Source organism: Panthera pardus, unplaced genomic scaffold (assembly GCF_024362965.1).
Source record: "Panthera pardus isolate Hobbes unplaced genomic scaffold, ASM2436296v1 HiC_scaffold_10, whole genome shotgun sequence".
Classification (NCBI taxonomy): domain Eukaryota; kingdom Metazoa; phylum Chordata; class Mammalia; order Carnivora; family Felidae; genus Panthera; species Panthera pardus.
In genome coordinates, this window is record NW_026526655.1 from 8,561,953 (window position 1) to 8,578,685 (window position 16,733).

Here is a 16,733-nt window from a genome sequence, read left to right on the forward strand (position 1 = left end):
TTCTCATATGGCCTCACGATATGGAGCGTATACTTTGCTGTCTTCGGTTCTTCGTAATTGTCAAGAACACTGGGTGTCTTGTGTGCTTTATGTACTCACTAGTTATGCGCTAATAGATCTATTCTTGATATACCCCACTTAAACTGGCAACAGCAGTTTCTAGACACTGTTAGAATACACTCTCTGTAAACATGCCACTTAGATGAATTGGGTAGTCGAGTAGACAGTGACTGCATTTAAGGTGTGCATTGGTGGTTCTATGAATTCATTCATTGTACACTACAGATCAAGTAGTATCAGGTTCTAGTCATACTGAAGGACTAATAGGAAGTAGGAAAAGATCTTCACACTATTCCTGCCTTCCTGGCCTGATTGCCTTGCTACCTACAGCCATCTGGTGACTTGTTACCACCATCAACCAATATTTATTAAATTTTCTTAAAAAACATTTTTTTTTAACATTTATTCATTTTTGAGAGACTGTGAGTGGGGGAGGGGGAGAGGGAGGGAGGGAGGGAGGGAGAGAGAGAGAGAGAGGGAGGGAGAGAGAGAGAGAGAGAGATAGATAGATAGATAGATAGATAGATAGATACAGAATCCGAAGCAGGATCCAGGTTCCAAGCTGTCAGCACAGAGCCCAACACGGGGCTTGAACTCACGGACCGCGAGATCATGACCTGAGCTGAAGTCAGGTGTTTAACCAACTGAGCCACCCAGGTGCCCCATCAACTAATATTTATTAAGAACTTACCATGTGCCAGATATTGTTTTAGGCATTTTACATATAATGATCTATTTAATCTTTACAACATTAACAGATGAGGAAATTGAAACATGAAAAGATCAAAAGACTTGTCTCAGTTATACAGCTAAGAAATGGCAGAGCTGGAGTATAAACTCAGTTCTACCCAATTCTAGCTCTTCACCACTAAATACAGCCATCTATCCCTGTCCTTCTCTCCTCTAGCCGATAATCTAGTTAGGTAAGACCTTGGCTCACAAGTGTAGGTAAGAGATGCCTTCCACTCACCACTATCAGGGACCACTTTCAAGTTGATGAGAATGGGTTTATTTTTTTTTTTTAGAAATCTCATCTATGGCACTGTAGACAGGCCCAGGATCTGGATGTATTAAATGTGTCTACTAATAGCTTTGTTTTCCAGTTATAAGAATGTGGGGGGAAAAAAAGACATTTTCATGCTCAAATTATTGTTCAGTGTTTCTAACCTGAAACATTCTTCCTTAGAATAAATTAAATGGCAGAAAGATCCTTTTCAAATTGTAAAATTCAATGCTCTAAGTGCTTGTGTATTAACTGTTATCACCTTATTCACTCTTTCATTCCTGAGTTAGGTATAATTCTTATTTTACAGGAGAGGAAACTGAGGCAGAGAGAGGTTTAGTATTAGACTTAAGGTTACATAGGCTGTAAATGGTAGAGTCAGGATTCAAACCCAGGATGTCTGGTCCTGGAGTCTATGCTGACCTCATAGCTATCACCATGCTGTATTAGGAACTTCTATTATGTAAGCCTCTGGTAGATGAAGGATGCTTGTAGGGTTACCCAAAGGAAAAAAAAGATCTCTCCCACATCTCTATGAAATGGAAGGGAATGTCCTCTCTTTTGCTAAAAGACTGATTTGTTCTAGAGAGCTTTCTCCAATGCTTTGGAGATTTATCCTCCTCTATCAATATGTCATTGTTCTATGAATTAATATCCCACTGGCATATAGCTAAGGGCCATAGATAACTTACTGGTTTGAAAGGCTGGTATCTACAGGTCTCTGGCATGGTCAGGACCTTAAGCTGGGCAGGCATAACTCGGGCTGGGTTATCCAATAACTGGAAGTTTGGCTCAGGTTCTTTTTTCTTCTCTTTTTCTTCCTTTTTTTCTGCTTCGTCCTGGAAAATATGAGAAAATAACCCAACAAAGGTTTACTTCTCTTCCACATCACTGAATAACGTTTGATAAATTTACTGAGCAACTCCTTTTTAAAATTTTTTTTGAAGTTTATTTATAGTGAGAGGGACAGAGACAGTGTGAGCAGGGGAGGGGCAGAGAGAGAGGGAGAGAGAGAGAATCCCAAGCAGGCTCTGCACTGTTAGCACAGAGCCCGACGCGGGGCTCGAGCTCACGAAATTGTGAGATCATAACCTGAGCCGAAACTGAGAGTTGGATGCTTAACCAACTGGGCCACTCAGACATTCCTTTTACTGAGTAACTCTTAGGTACAAAAGGTAGCTAGGATTAGATGTAATGAAAATACAACTAAAGTCATACCAGACTCAGGATGGACAGGACAACTGTGCTTAGGGGTGAGAATGCTATGTAACTTGGTTTTAAAGGATAAGGAAGTTTTTCTACCAGGAGAGACCATAAAAAGAGGGTCTATTTAAACAAATGATATTCTCTTTGCTTGAAAGGGCCTTTTTTCTCCCAACATCATCTCATTGTCTGAAAATTCTACTCTGCCCTTCAAAACCCACTTTAGTTGTCATTTCCTCCAAGAACTCAACTCTCTTCCAATTAAAACTTTAGGAGTCTCTATGCTTGGAACGGGATACTTACTTAAAGGAAGCCAAGAGCAAGGTATGGAAATGTTCAGTTACGAAGAACCTGGACCATGATAAAGATAGATATATCAACCCACATGATCACCAAATTATACTTACAACTTCCATTTTCTCCTCCTCTTTTTTTTCTTTTTCTTTTTCCTTTTTTTTAGCCTTGGCAGTAATAGATAACACAGCAGTGGAAACCTAGAGGAAGTGAACATGGTAAATCATAGTCTCTTACCTACAAGGTACAAGCCCACAGAGAAATCAGTTCTATATAACTTTTCCTGGAAGTAAGTATCATAAATAACAAAATAACCAGGGAATAAATGGGAAAAATAAGCAGGACATTTATTCATATAATTTTCTACTATAGTCCTCAGGTGATTCTTTAGTTCCTAGAGGCCTGCATCCAATATAACTCTTATTATTACTACTTTTTTAATCTGTAGTCTACCTTGGATGTGGATTTGCTATTATGAGATTCTGAGATATTTGGGTGCTGCATACATTTTTACTTTATAGGGAAAGCACTAGAAAACATAAAAATTTCCTCCAAACTTGGTCATAAAGATCCTGTTACTGAATTAGATGCTCTACAATTGTAATACACAGTGGGTGAATGGTTAGCCTAGAACTACCCTTCTTGATGGGTCTTGCTAAAATCGAAGGTAAAACAGGGACTTTGAAGGCTGGCAGTATTGGTATAAGCTGGTTTTGTTTCAGACCTAAAAGCTGGGGGTCTGAAACATAGCTGATGGAACAGGATGTTGTCGTCAGAGATATTCATCACCCACCACCCTCAAATTTGGTCAGTTGTATAATTATCCCCACTTACAAAGTTTACGGCAAATAATCAACTGGCTAATACAGAACACTGTTGAGAGGAAGAAAAGTATTTTCCTTAGTATAAGGTATCAAAAAGGATAATTTTACTGAGAAAACTTCAGGGGCAAGTGCAGCTCTCTAACTCACGATAGTTTGATTTAACACACATCAGTGAGCATTCTCATACATTGCTGTTAGTAGCATAAGTTGGTTATATCCATTTTGAAAGGAAATTTAGTTAATATCTATGAAAATAAATAATATACATTACTTCTAATCAATCACATCTAAGATCCTAACCTATAGATATACTCGTACAAGTGCACAAACATACATGTATAAAGACTCTTATTCTAGTCTCATTTGTAACAGTGACAGATTAGAAACCACCTTAAAGTGTTCATCATGCGAGGAACTGAGAAGGCAGATAATGGTATTGTACATAAAGGGAATGCTCTGCAGCAATAAATGAGATCCATATACACTGAAAAACTTAGATTCTTTTAAAAATTTTATGTAGGCTCTACACCCAAAGTGGGGCTTGAGCTCATGATCCTGAGATCAATCAAGTTGCATGCTCTACCGACTGAGCCAGCTAGGCATCCCCTAAAGATTAACTGTTAAAGTGAAAACAATAAGCTGCAGAACAGTGTGTCAACAATTATTTGTGGCATAAAAAGTACTGACATGTGCAGAGAAAACATTTGCAAGGATTCACAAATTATGATTCCTGTGACGTGGGACCTGGATGACCAGGAGAGAAAAAGGGCTTTTACTTTACATTCTTGTGTAATGTTGGATTTTACCATAAGAAGTATTACTTTGAAAATATCTAATTTAAAACATTAAAATATTTAAAACAAACCCAAGTACAACACTAAGCAGCTTCTATATAGAAGTACAAATGCTGCTCAAGGGAACAAAGAACCTACCTTTTCCTTTTCTTTTTCTTTTGGTACTTCCAGAGGGGCAGGATATGCAAATGTGGATGGTTTACAGTTTGATTTATACTGAACTTTCGGCATCTGAAGAAATAAAAGTTTTTCTCCTTACATTAAAATAACCCAAATCAAGATTTAAGTATTTTATGCTCTTAACAAGAATACAATGCAAAGGAATGCCAGAAGTTTCAATCTAGGCTAAATGTTCTCTTACAAAACTCCCTTACAGGCATCTGTCTTCTTCACTGAATTTGTTTTTAGGTGCTTTACAGAACTACCTGCAGTTCCTTAGACTTTTCTGAGGCTCTGTGCCTGTTCATGGGCACCCCCTTGATCTCATCTCTACTGGCCACGCACCCTGCTTCGTAAGTCTCACTCATGGTGTGAGCATCAGATCAACGGTTACCTCCTTTGTAAAGTGTTCTTTGATTAGTTAGCCTGCACACCTAACTTCCATGTACCTTCCTTATACTACTCTAACAATCTATACAAGTCTGAACACGGTTTCTATACCATGTAATCATTCCTTATAAGAGCCCAACATGAGCCTGATGAAAAAGTCAGCTTCACACTACTTAGTGATTAGGTTTTAAAGTTCTCTAGTCTGAATTTTTCCCTATTTACCCAATTTACACTGACAGAGAATGGTAACTGGCATCATATTTACAGGATAAGAAATCTTGTCTTTTTTTAAGTTTATTTATTTTGAGAGAGACAGAGAGTGCGAGCAGCGGGAGCAGAGAGAGAGAGGGAGAATCTCAAGCAGGTTCTGCGCTATTAGCATAGAGCCCAACACGGAGCTCAAACTCACAAAACTCTGAGATCATGACCTGAGCCGAAATCAAGAGTCAGACGCTCAAATGACTGAGCCACCCTGGCACCCTTGGAATCTTGTCTTTTTCATTCTACTTTCCTTATAAAGAATGGAAAACAGAGATCAGAAGATTGTGTGCTAGAGGGAAAAGTCCCTACAGATTATACAGGATGCTTCACCACAATGTTAAAGGTTAAAGGTTAGGGACTGGAGAACCTAAAGATTCTTGTTTGGAAAGAATATTTACAAATATTTGCTCAATATTTACAAATGTGAGTAGTTTTATATTGCAACACTTAAAGGATAAATGACTGTATAGCTATACCGGGGGGGGGGGGGGGAGTCAATTGGATGAAATACTCAATCTTCATCAGCTATTTTCTGGTCCCAAATTTTTCCACTTTGAAAATTTAATAGAACATTTTAACAGAAGTGATGACCAGATTTAAGAGTTATTTGAAGGTCAAAAGGCTCTGAGAAGATGGAAGAACAAGAAGGTGAATCATCAGGCCACAGGATTAGGAAAGACCTAATCACAAACCCCACTAAAAAAACATGGACGGTGTGATGACAGGGGATGTATCACTTCCAGTCCTTGACTTATGTGACTAGTTTCTCTCTGTCAGATTCCTTGGCTTCTCATTGTTGGTCTTGTTTTCTGCCACTACCAGAGACATCCTCCTATTTTGCTTTTCCCTTTAGAAATAATCCTTTCTTCCATCAAATACTCTAGCATCATACAACTCTGAAACATGGCCCTGCCTCAAAGCCTCGCTCCTTATTAAGATTTAGTTCAGGTCCTCTTTCTTCCTTGCCCAGATGATTGCAATAGCATTCACTGTAATGGATTTCCACGGACACCAGAATGAGGTTTCTAGAGTGCGAACCTCATCATGTCATTTATCTGCAAGAAATCCTTCAACGGCTCTTACAGAACTTCAGTATTAAATAAAATTGGTAAGAGTGAGCTATAAAACCTTTTCGTATTTTTAAATTTGCCTCCTTTCTTACCATTCCCTCTCAACTGATTCATCTAAGGTTACACAGTTAGTAAGGAGACCTGATTTTCAAAACTTCCACTGACACACTCCACTCAACAAGGTGATGACTCAATTTGAAGGGGAAACAAATATTGGTGAGATGCCAATTCATCTTTAAAATTTCATGAAAATCCTTGTGAGTGGGTGATTAGGTAGGATACAGTGAAGACACACTATAAACGTGAAGTCTTACAAACATACCTTTAAGTCCTTGTTAAGGCCAATGACACAGGTAGGGGTATAAGCCAATGACAGGAAGTGTGAAAGAGGAAACCAGAACCAGAACTGGGTAAAGACAAGGACGCCAACTACAGAAGGCATATGGGTGTGCCCAGTCCTGGACTGCAAGGAGATTGTGACATTATGACCACCTGTAGAAAAAGAGAGAAACCATGAACATGAAACCAGTAGGGCCATAATAAAGATTTCTAAGCACTGCACTACGGAAGCATTTGGTGATTATTTTAAGCATACAGTTCACAAAATATTATATGGAGTAGCTGGAGTTTGTTAGCCAGTGAATTATCTAGGGTCTCCAAAACTGAAGTGCTGTATTTTACAGCACTAGACCTTCATTCTGTATAAGTAGGCATTTTCCAAAAACTAAGCCTAAAGGATATAAAAACTGAATGCTAAATATTAAAAAAATTTTAATATTTATTTTTGAGAGAGAGAGACAGACAGACAGAGCATTGAGTGGGGGAGGGGCAGACAGACGAAAACACAGAATCCGAAGCAGGCTCCAGGCTCTGAGCTGTCAGCACAGAGCCTGATGTGGGGCTCGACCCCACAAACCATGAGATCATGACCTGAGCTGAAGTTGGACACTTAACTGACTGAGCCACCCAGGTGTCCCACTAAATTAAATATTAATCTACATTCTACACTGGGGCTTTTAATGCTAACAAAAAGTAAAATTTCAGTACACACATTTGCAAACAATAGCAAAGAGCAAGAGGCAGATGTTGTTTGCTTAGTTTTACTCTTTCTGCTTTAGTTATGTCTGATAGTAGATTGCTCCAACATTTTAACTAGCCTTATGACCTTGGACAAATGACTTTACCTCTTCAAGTCTCTTTTCCCATTGGCAATATGAAGGTTTGAACTTGAGCACTTTAACTAGAGTACTATCACTAACAAAAGAAAAATTTTAATCTCTAATCCTTGATTCAGATGAAATTTTTTGAGGACGTACAATATGTGAAACAATGAAACCGGAGCTAATTCTATGTAATCAGAAGTTTGGGCTGTTGAGAGTATTATGGCTCAGAGCCTGTCCTGTTCGCCCATTCCTTGCCACATCCCCTAGACTATCCCTTGAAGGAGTGCAGAGAAACAGTTTGAAAACTAGTGAACAAGAGCGAAGATCCAACCATCAGTTAGACAGCTGGATCATTATTGGGCCCTTGAAAGACTAAGAATCTAAGGCTAATAGGGGTTGAAAAGTTGAATGCCTTTAGGAACCAGTCAGGCAAACAAATAAGAAAACTTGGATTGGAAGCAATGGGACATTGAGGCAAATGGAAAGTTCATGTCATATTCAGAGAGGACATGTTACCAAGGGTGTAGGTCCAGGGTCACTAGGTAATTTTGTTTTTAAAAGCAGATTAGAATCTGGATTTTGTCCAATATTTTGCACACTTTGTTAGGCACGCAAAACAAAACATGTTTAAGTCCGATGTGGCCCACAGGCTGCTGTGTTGAAGACTCTATATAAAGTATTAGTGCTGGACCCCAGAACTTTGAGACCCCAATCTTTTAGTTTATATAACATAGCCTAGAAATGGCGCTTGTCTGTGCCTAGTCACCATCCTAATTGAATTCCAATTCTGCTCACATTTCACTTTTTTTTTTGGAGATTTTATTTTTAAGTAATCTCTATACCCAACACGGGTTCAAACTTACTACCCGAGATCAAGAGTCACATGCTCCTCCAAGTGAGCCAGCCAGGCGCCCATACATTTCACTTCTTTAAACCTCAGTCTCTCCCAGATGCCTCCATATTAGAGTCAGGAAGTACTAATTCTACTACACTAAAAAGCACTTTAATTTTTTATAAGAATCGGGGTTCAATTGTTCAACCAAATAACCTAGATTTTATCTGGAAAAAAAATCAGGTATACTTTGTTTTTCCAACAGGAATGAGTTATACACATTTATTGTCTGCTTGTACTTTTCTCTACTCAACCTCCCCCATTCACTGAATGCTTACAATATATACTGAGAATCTTGAACAAAATGCTGAAAGCGATCCTGAGGAGTCTCTAGTCTAGTGGGGAAGACAGATAACTAGATAATTAGACCAGAGCAGGCAAGCATTAGGATAGAAACCTGTGCACTAGTGAGAACATACAGCTAAGCATGCCTTGGCACCTACCCCAACATGAGGCTGGGCAGGGTAGAGCAGAGGGGAAGGCTTCCTAAAGAATGTGATCTTTGATTTAAGTTTTGAAGCTGAATTCCCTTTTATTTCAATGAAACCCATTTTCTTCAGACTTAGAAACTAAACTAGCTTTCTGTTCTAACAGTCGGGAGATTTACTACAAAACAAGAAAGAGTTTGTCCTATTGATAGTGTTTACACAGTTTTGCAAACTTCAACCATAAACCTTAATTTTTGGCTTTTCTCCTCGAAGAGACCATATCACTGAGTGAATTCTCAAACTTCAGTCATTCCTTTGAAGTTGCCCTCCAGATTTTCTCCATTACCACTAACTTCTGAGAGCCAGAATACATGACTACACATTTTTTCTAATGCAGTTGCAGCCTAGTTTGTAGGGGGACAGGACACTGACAAAGTAGAAAGGGGTGACAGAATAATTATGCTTGTAATAGTGAACACGACACTACAGAACCTTTATATACTAAATGACACTAAAATAAGTAAGGCAAAAAACATAAATAAAAAGAGAAATGCAAAAAAAGCATCAAAACTTGACTGGTCCATAACAATTCAAAGAGATATTCACAAAAGGAAGTGAAGGGAGAAAGGCCTGAAAGAGTAAGGAAGAGGGGAGAGAAAGGACTTCCAGTAAAGACAGCGAAATGAAGCCGAAACAAGAGAATTATCCTCCCCCAGTTTTTTTGTTTTGTTTTTTTTTTTAATTTTAGAGAGAGGGCAGAGTGGGGGAAAGGGGCAGAGGGAGGGGAGGAGGAGTGGGGGAGAGAAAGAGCAAGAGAGGGAGAGACAGAGTGAGAGCAAGAGAGGTAGTGCGCATGTGTGCATGAAATAGAGAGAGAGAGAGAGAGAGAGAGAGAGAATGAGAATCTTAAGCAGGCCTGAGTTGCTTGACCTGAGCTGAAATCAAGAGTCACACACTCAACCGACTAACCAACCCAAGCACCCTTATTTTCCCCTAATTCTTAACAAACAACTCTGATATAGCAGAAACCAGCAAGAAACCATAGTAGCTCTGAATGAACAAGTAAAGTGTTGTAGTGTAAAAGTACAAACTTCAAAAACTGCAGCTAAAAAATAAATGAATACATAGAAGATTATGGAATAGTAAAATGTTACTCCTAAACCCTACTTAAAAACCAATTATCCAAAGTAGCCAATCTCAAATGGCTACATACTGTATGATTCCAACTATACAATACTCTGGACAAGGAAAAACTAAAGCTACAGTGACAGTAAAAAGTTCAGGGGTTGCCAGGGACTGTGTGAAAGGAGGGAGAGATGAAAAGGTGACACAGAGGATTTTTAGGACAGTGAAACTATTGTGTATGATGTAATGGCGGATATATATTTATGCATTTGTCAAAACTCATAGAAAGTGAACCTGAATGTGGGATGCTTGGGTGGCTCAGTCGGTTAAGCGTCCGACTCTTGATTTCAGCTCAGGTCACGATCCCAGGGTTGTGGGATCGAGTCCCATGTCAGGCTATGTTCTGAGCATGGAGTCTGCCTGGGATTCTCTTTCTCTCTCTCTCTGCCCCTCTCCCCACCTTGTGCACTCTTTCTCTCTAAAAATAAAAAAAAAATGAAATTAATGAAATTAAAAGAAAAAGAAAGTGAACCTGAATGTAAACTAGGGACTGATAAAATCCAGCCAATTAAGTGTCAAGCCGTAGTACAGATACCCAGGAAAAAGCAGCAGTAAATAAAGAAATGGTGATGAGCACTGAATCCATTCAAATATGGAACTAAGACTAAACTGTGAGAATTACAATTTCACAAGAGGATGTAAACATTATAAACCATGACAATATAAAAATATTAGAAGGCGATGAAGAACAAGGAAGAAGAAATTATGACATGTCAATGTCTGTATTATTCATATATGGGAGAGAATCGATACCACTGAGAACTGAAATGTTTTACTAAAGTATCTATGGAGTATTTTCCTTATTTATACACAGCGACAAAGAACTGTCTTTAAATTAAAAAGACACAAATAAATTGTGCCTTAACCACTAAAAATTTAAGCAAAAAACTCTTTTTGGACAATGAAAACAAAACAAAAACCCCCATGTGACAATGGATTAAAAGAGAAGACTATCTGCCTCAAACATTTAGGGAAAAAAAAAAAAACAAACTAACTCCTGAGAAAAGAGAGAAAAAGCAAATAAAAGATTTCAGCAAAATGAAAAGAATTTAGGAAGGAAAAAAAGTAGCATCAGCAAAGAAACATAAAAAGAAATCTCCGGCAAATATAATCAAGAAAACACTCTCAGCAAGTGAAAACCTGGAGAGACTAAGAAAACTTTAAAGACATAAAAGGACTGCAACTTCTTTTCCTGACCTCCTACAGAAATATACATGCAATTCTACTTGACCAAGAAACGACTGACTGTAGTAGCTATGGCTGAGAGTGTTTTCATTAGAAGATATACAGATGGCTAATCAATTTGAGAAAATATTCATTGAGTAACAGAACTGTTATGAAAACCTTGAGATACTATTCTTCACAGCTTTCAAATTAGCAGAGATCCAGGTACTAGAGCACACGCTTCTACCTTGGAAGGGTAGCCTGTCTCTGACATGAAGCATAATGTAGAGGTGAAGAGTGTGAATTCAGGAGCTAGATGGCGGTTACACTCTATTTATTAGGTAAATATTCCATACATCCCATTTTAAGATGATTTGGCTGCTAGAATTTGTCTAAAACCTATTTTTTTTCTCAAAATCTTTCCAGTGTCAACTTGTTTCAAATTGATATATACTAAGAAAATTAGAGAAAAATAATCCACACTGAGCACTTTATTAAGTGATAGGTACTGTTTTAAAAGCTTTACATGGATTTTTAACCCTCCCAACACCACAAGGTAGACTTTACAAGACAAGAATATAAACATGGGGGAAAACTTCTCAAGGTTATACAGCTACTACTATAAAGGGCCTGGGACTCAAACCCTAACAGTCTGCACGCTTAACAACTCTACTAAAGTATTTCTATGAATTCTAGGCTCCACATTTTCTACAGGAATAATTTCCCCCAGACTCAATTTCTACTATGTCATAGAGCACATAGTTACTTCAATAGATTTAGTTTAAATAGATTAACACATCTGGAAGACTTAACATTTACCTGCATCCAGTATGCCCTGGGCCAAAATAGCGCCAAACTTGGCCATGACATCATCATGCTTATCATTGATAACTTTGGAATACAGCTGTCTGAACTGATTCACCTGTATGAACAAGAAAAAGAATTATAGTCAAATTCTATACATTTGCGGTGTCGTTTCAGAACAGGGAATAGATTGCTCAAATTATAATGAAACTTGAGTTCTGAATTTTACAACATTTAAAAAGAGAGAGAGATAAACCAGACTTGAAAGCAGAAAAGTTCCATGGCTGAAATCATGGGTGTTATGACTTTTCTTGTGTGGGAGTACCAGTTCTGTTTTCAATCCTCATTCCACAGTGGATGATTCACACTCATGGGAATGCGGAATGCGATTTCATATCGCACCACGGTTAGTCAGTAGGCTTAAACAGTTCAAGCAAACACTGAGGACTTCATTGTACTGTGAATTACAGCTATTTTGCTTACCATAACCACTACTAGCAGGCATAGTCCTTCAATTCTATCTTCAAATAAACTACCCTTTACTGAAGTTGTGTGAGGTATATTTTGGATTTAATGGATATGCACACATATTAATTTTTTGAGAATATGTCACAATAGTTAGTCTCATCAAAAAAAAAACAAAAACACCAAAATGGAACATGTGCTAACTTAGGATGGGATACCCAGTAATTTTGTTTGTTTCTTTATTCTTTTCTGTATTTTCTAAAATTAATATACATTACTTTTACAATTAAAAAAAATAAAGTTTATAAAATAAATATCATCAATGTATTTGTGATTCCTTTAAATCTGTTTGGGTGACAATAAAGGAACTATTTTACGCTTCTTCCAGGTCTTACACTTCTCTGTTTTCCCACCAGTGCTTTTCAAGTGGTAGGCACCCAGGAAGTCTGCTTGTTCAAGAAGCACATAATCAGGGAGCTCCCCAAATCTGCCAAAAGCAGAAAATATTGAATTTGAGTTTCCTAATATAATGACTTTATCTGCATTACATATTCTTTCAGAATCTCTTCCCTTCTTCACTTGCCTTGGTCTTAGAGGCCACACTGTGATACAGTGCAGGGTAATCTAGAATCAGACAACCCTGGCTTATAAATACCTCTGCTCCAATAAGCTGTTTAGGTAAGCTACTTAGATTTTATGAGCTTCAGTTTCGTCATCCCTACAGGGATTAGAGTGCCTACACCTTACACGGCTGCTGTTAGGACTACCTGATGTAAATACGTATGTAATGTAATGTGTAAAAGGCATTTTTGACTTCAATAGCATGGCCATCCTACCATACTAGGGCAGAATCCTACCAGTCCCCCTTGACTATGATCTCGGCAACCTAATACTGCTAACAAAACGATATTCCTTAAACATGCTTCTCATTTTTTATTCACAGGCAGCAACAAAAGGTGATGGGAAAAACAATGAAGTCACTCTGCCAATACCTAGCAACTAACCATTAGTGAGCCATTTCTATCGGTCTTACTTTCTCTTAACTATAAAACCCAGCATGATTAGATCATTGTAAAATTCCCTTCTAGTTTTACAAATCCTAAGGTTTGATGCTTTTACTCTGGTTCAACAGGTCAAATTCCTTTGATTCTGAACTTATTTTAGATGAACACTTACATTACCTTATATAGGATGGAAATTTTATGTGCTAAAGGTTTATGAAATATGTCATGAACTTATAAAAAGAAACACTGGACAAAGCACTGTATGTACATTATGAGGAAGAATTTAAATATAAAACTACACCCAAAACAATAGGAAAACATTCAGTGAAACTTAAAGATGGGTAAAAAAAATCAACACAAATGTATAACAGGATTATCCAATTACTATTAAGTACACTACTTAAAGAGCTACTTTTATGTTTATCATTTAAACATTCCCCCCCCCTCACATTTTATTACTTATGCAGCAGTAACTTAATTCTCATGTTTATGATTCTTCAGAAAGCATTATTGTTTTGGGGCACTGAGGTGGCTCAGTGGCTCAGCCACTGGGGTAGCTCAGTCAGTTGAGTGTCTGACTCTTGATTTCTGCTCAGGTCATAATCTTGTGTTTCATGAGTTGATGCCCTGTGTGAGGCTCCATACTGACGGTGTGGACCTTGTTGGGATTCTCTCCCTCCCTCTCTCTCTGCCCCTCTGCTGCTCTCTCTGTCTCTCAAAATAAATAGATAGCTTAAAAAAATCTTAAAAAAATTATTTTAGCAGGTGAGGGCAGTTATCTTAAATTTGAAAGGCAAGTTTGAGATCATGTACTCCCTCTATTTACAGATGTGAAACTGAAGTAAGATGGGTGAAATGCCTGGTTTGCTTGTAATCACAAAAAAACTAATTGCAACCATGGTTAGGATCATGATTTTCTGCTTCAATTTCATTGTTATGCATAGTATGGCGCCCCCATATAAAGTAGAATTTGTGGGAGAAAAGCATATTTATTTCCCATTTTATATTATGACAATCTCACAGAAAAGACAATTAAACTCTAGGCAATCCTGTGATCCATGCTTTCTACTGGGCATGATTATCTAAAAACCTACCTTTTCCAAATTCATGCATTTTTAACATTCATCATATTTTTAACTCTATACCTTATACGGCTGGGGGGGGGTGGTGGGAAATCACTCTCTGGAAAAAAAATGGGGAGAAGGGAATAAAGTTTTTTGGGGTCATTTCTGTTGGTACTTATCACCTGGGAATGTCTCCTTTCAATTTTCTTCTATTTTGCCAAATACAGAAATAAAGCAGCACATTGGCGATCAGTTTTAAAGTTGTTTTTCTTTTCTTTTCCATGAGATTTCATCTCCTCTTATGACTTAAACTAGAGGTCTATAACTCCTTTCATGAAATCCTTGAGGCCAGATGAATTTTGGAATTCAGAATTCAGAAAGATAGCATTTATACATATACCCTACATTATGCAATACTCTCAATGGAGCATGGGGGCAATAAGTTATAATCAAACAAATTAATATTTTAAAAGCAGTTAAATGACTGAATATTAACACTAAATGGGATAAAGGCTATAGATGAGTTCATATTAGGTCAAGTTCTGCAGCCAATGAGTCCTTAAAAATTTTTTAATTTTTATGTTTTTGATGGAGCAAAATAGTGCATGAGTGGGGAAGGGGGAGGGGCAGAGAGAGAGAGAGAGAGAGAGAGAGGGGGGGGGTAAGGACAGAATCCCCAGCACTTAAGCTCCATGCTCAGCAGGAAACCCGATGCAGGGTTCGACCCCACCAATGTGAGATCATGACCTGAGCTGAAATCAAGAGTCAAAGGCTTAACTCACTGAGCCACCCAGATGCCCCCCAAATTGAGTCCTTAAAAATAAACAAACCTCTCTTCAATTTTCAGAGCTTTTTAGATTTTGGAACTGCAGATAATGGGCTATGACTTATATAATTTCTTTGTGGCTAGTCCCAAATCTCTTTGGTTCTGACTTTTTTCCTATGCTCTCATCTTATTTCCAGCTGACTTGCTAACATCTCAAACTCAACATGCTTAAAACAAAAAATGATCTTTATTCTTCTTTCAAGATATTGTCAATGCTACCATGATTTCCCCATTATCAATATGCCAAATGATGTTTTTAGCTCCCTTCGTAATTTTATGAGTATTATTTTGCTTATGGTAGTTGCTTGCAGTCCTTTCTTTATATTACCACTGACACTATTAGAGTCCAAGTTCCTACCTAAGGTGACAGTATGGTAATATATATTATTACTTATAGATGTGTTATGCTGTAAACTATCACCTTATAATACAAAATTTCATTCTTATAATTTCATCCTATAGAAGTTCAAACTTTCTCCATAGAAATACTTCTAGGTTACTATGATATTTCACAAAAGCCTCATCTACTTAAATTGTGATTTTAGAACTGCAAAAGCTTATCAAGCTTGGCCCAACATGATCCTACTGCCAAAAATGTACCTGTCAGTGGTGGGAGAAGCTTTCCCCCAGCAGGTAACCTCGACATTAGGCCAGGAAGAGCACCAAATATTTTATTCCTACACTGTGATATTTTTATCTGATTCTATATATGATAATATGTATGTGTTCAAAAATGCTAAAGGTAGATTTCATTTAAAAAGGAAAATAAAAGATAGATCCTTCATAAAGAGTAGAGTTGGGTTCTTCAGAGAAAATAGTTTCAGGGACCTATAAAAGTACATTATTCTAGTTAAATGCTTCTGAATCTGGTGTAAAGGCTTTTTAAATTGGGTTTGTAATCACCCAGGGGTATATGCATGTTCCTGGGTCTACGTTGGTGAGCGTGAGTGAGCAAAAAACCAGCAGAAGAAAAGCAAAGATGCACTGGGATTACTTAAACCAAAACCATAACGTATCAAACTAAGCATTAAGACAGCATTCTGTAAATGGATGTGATGTATATCATGATTACATAAAACATTTCCTTTGGAACGTCTCATTGTGCATTTCATAAACTGAGAAATGTCCCTTTTGGATTCCTTTGAGGGGTGGTTATAGTTTGATGAAATTAGCACTTGATCTCCACTTTATTTCATGCACCAGTTTGCAACCTTGTGACTAGGACTCATAATCTTGAGAACTTCTCTTCAAGCTTAACAGCTTTTTCTTTTCAGCAAAATGTCACATACCACTCCAAAAGAATCTCAAGTTGTCTTGTTAGCAGTTATCAGATAAAAGAGAAATGATATAAATGACAGTCCACAAAAGTCTTTACTGCATGCTTAATAGCAGAAAACAATGAAATAGAACTTAAATTTTAAGAATTCATGAGCTGAGTAATAGTTTCCCTCTAAGGAATAGTGTTCCCGGAAAACTGGAGCTTTATACTGCCATACACAGCTTTGCTTTCATAGTTGGCAGGGTATACATTTCACTTTCCCTGTGGAGTTTATATTAATGGCAATGGCTACCAGCTCTAACTGCATTTCAACATTCTTAATCAATACTCAGGATTCTGGTACAATCTGAAGATGGAAGTGTGCCCCACGTATTCACATCAGCTAAGACTTGGTTCAACAG

At 37.7% G+C, this 16,733-nt stretch overlaps 1 protein-coding gene across 1 annotated transcript in view; it reads right to left on the bottom strand.

Annotated features, from left to right (window-relative positions):
* PSMD1 (proteasome 26S subunit, non-ATPase 1) overlaps positions 1-16,733 on the bottom strand; it is a 94,072-nt gene that overhangs the window by 7,202 nt on the left and 70,137 nt on the right. The window contains exons 19-23 of the mRNA XM_019445609.2: positions 11,710-11,812; positions 6,381-6,550; positions 4,317-4,409; positions 2,674-2,760; positions 1,756-1,902 (exon numbers count right to left, since the gene is read on the bottom strand). Coding sequence (XP_019301154.1) covers positions 1,756-1,902; positions 2,674-2,760; positions 4,317-4,409; positions 6,381-6,550; positions 11,710-11,812 — 600 coding nt within the window. The remainder of the gene's footprint in view (positions 1-1,755; positions 1,903-2,673; positions 2,761-4,316; positions 4,410-6,380; positions 6,551-11,709; positions 11,813-16,733) is intronic.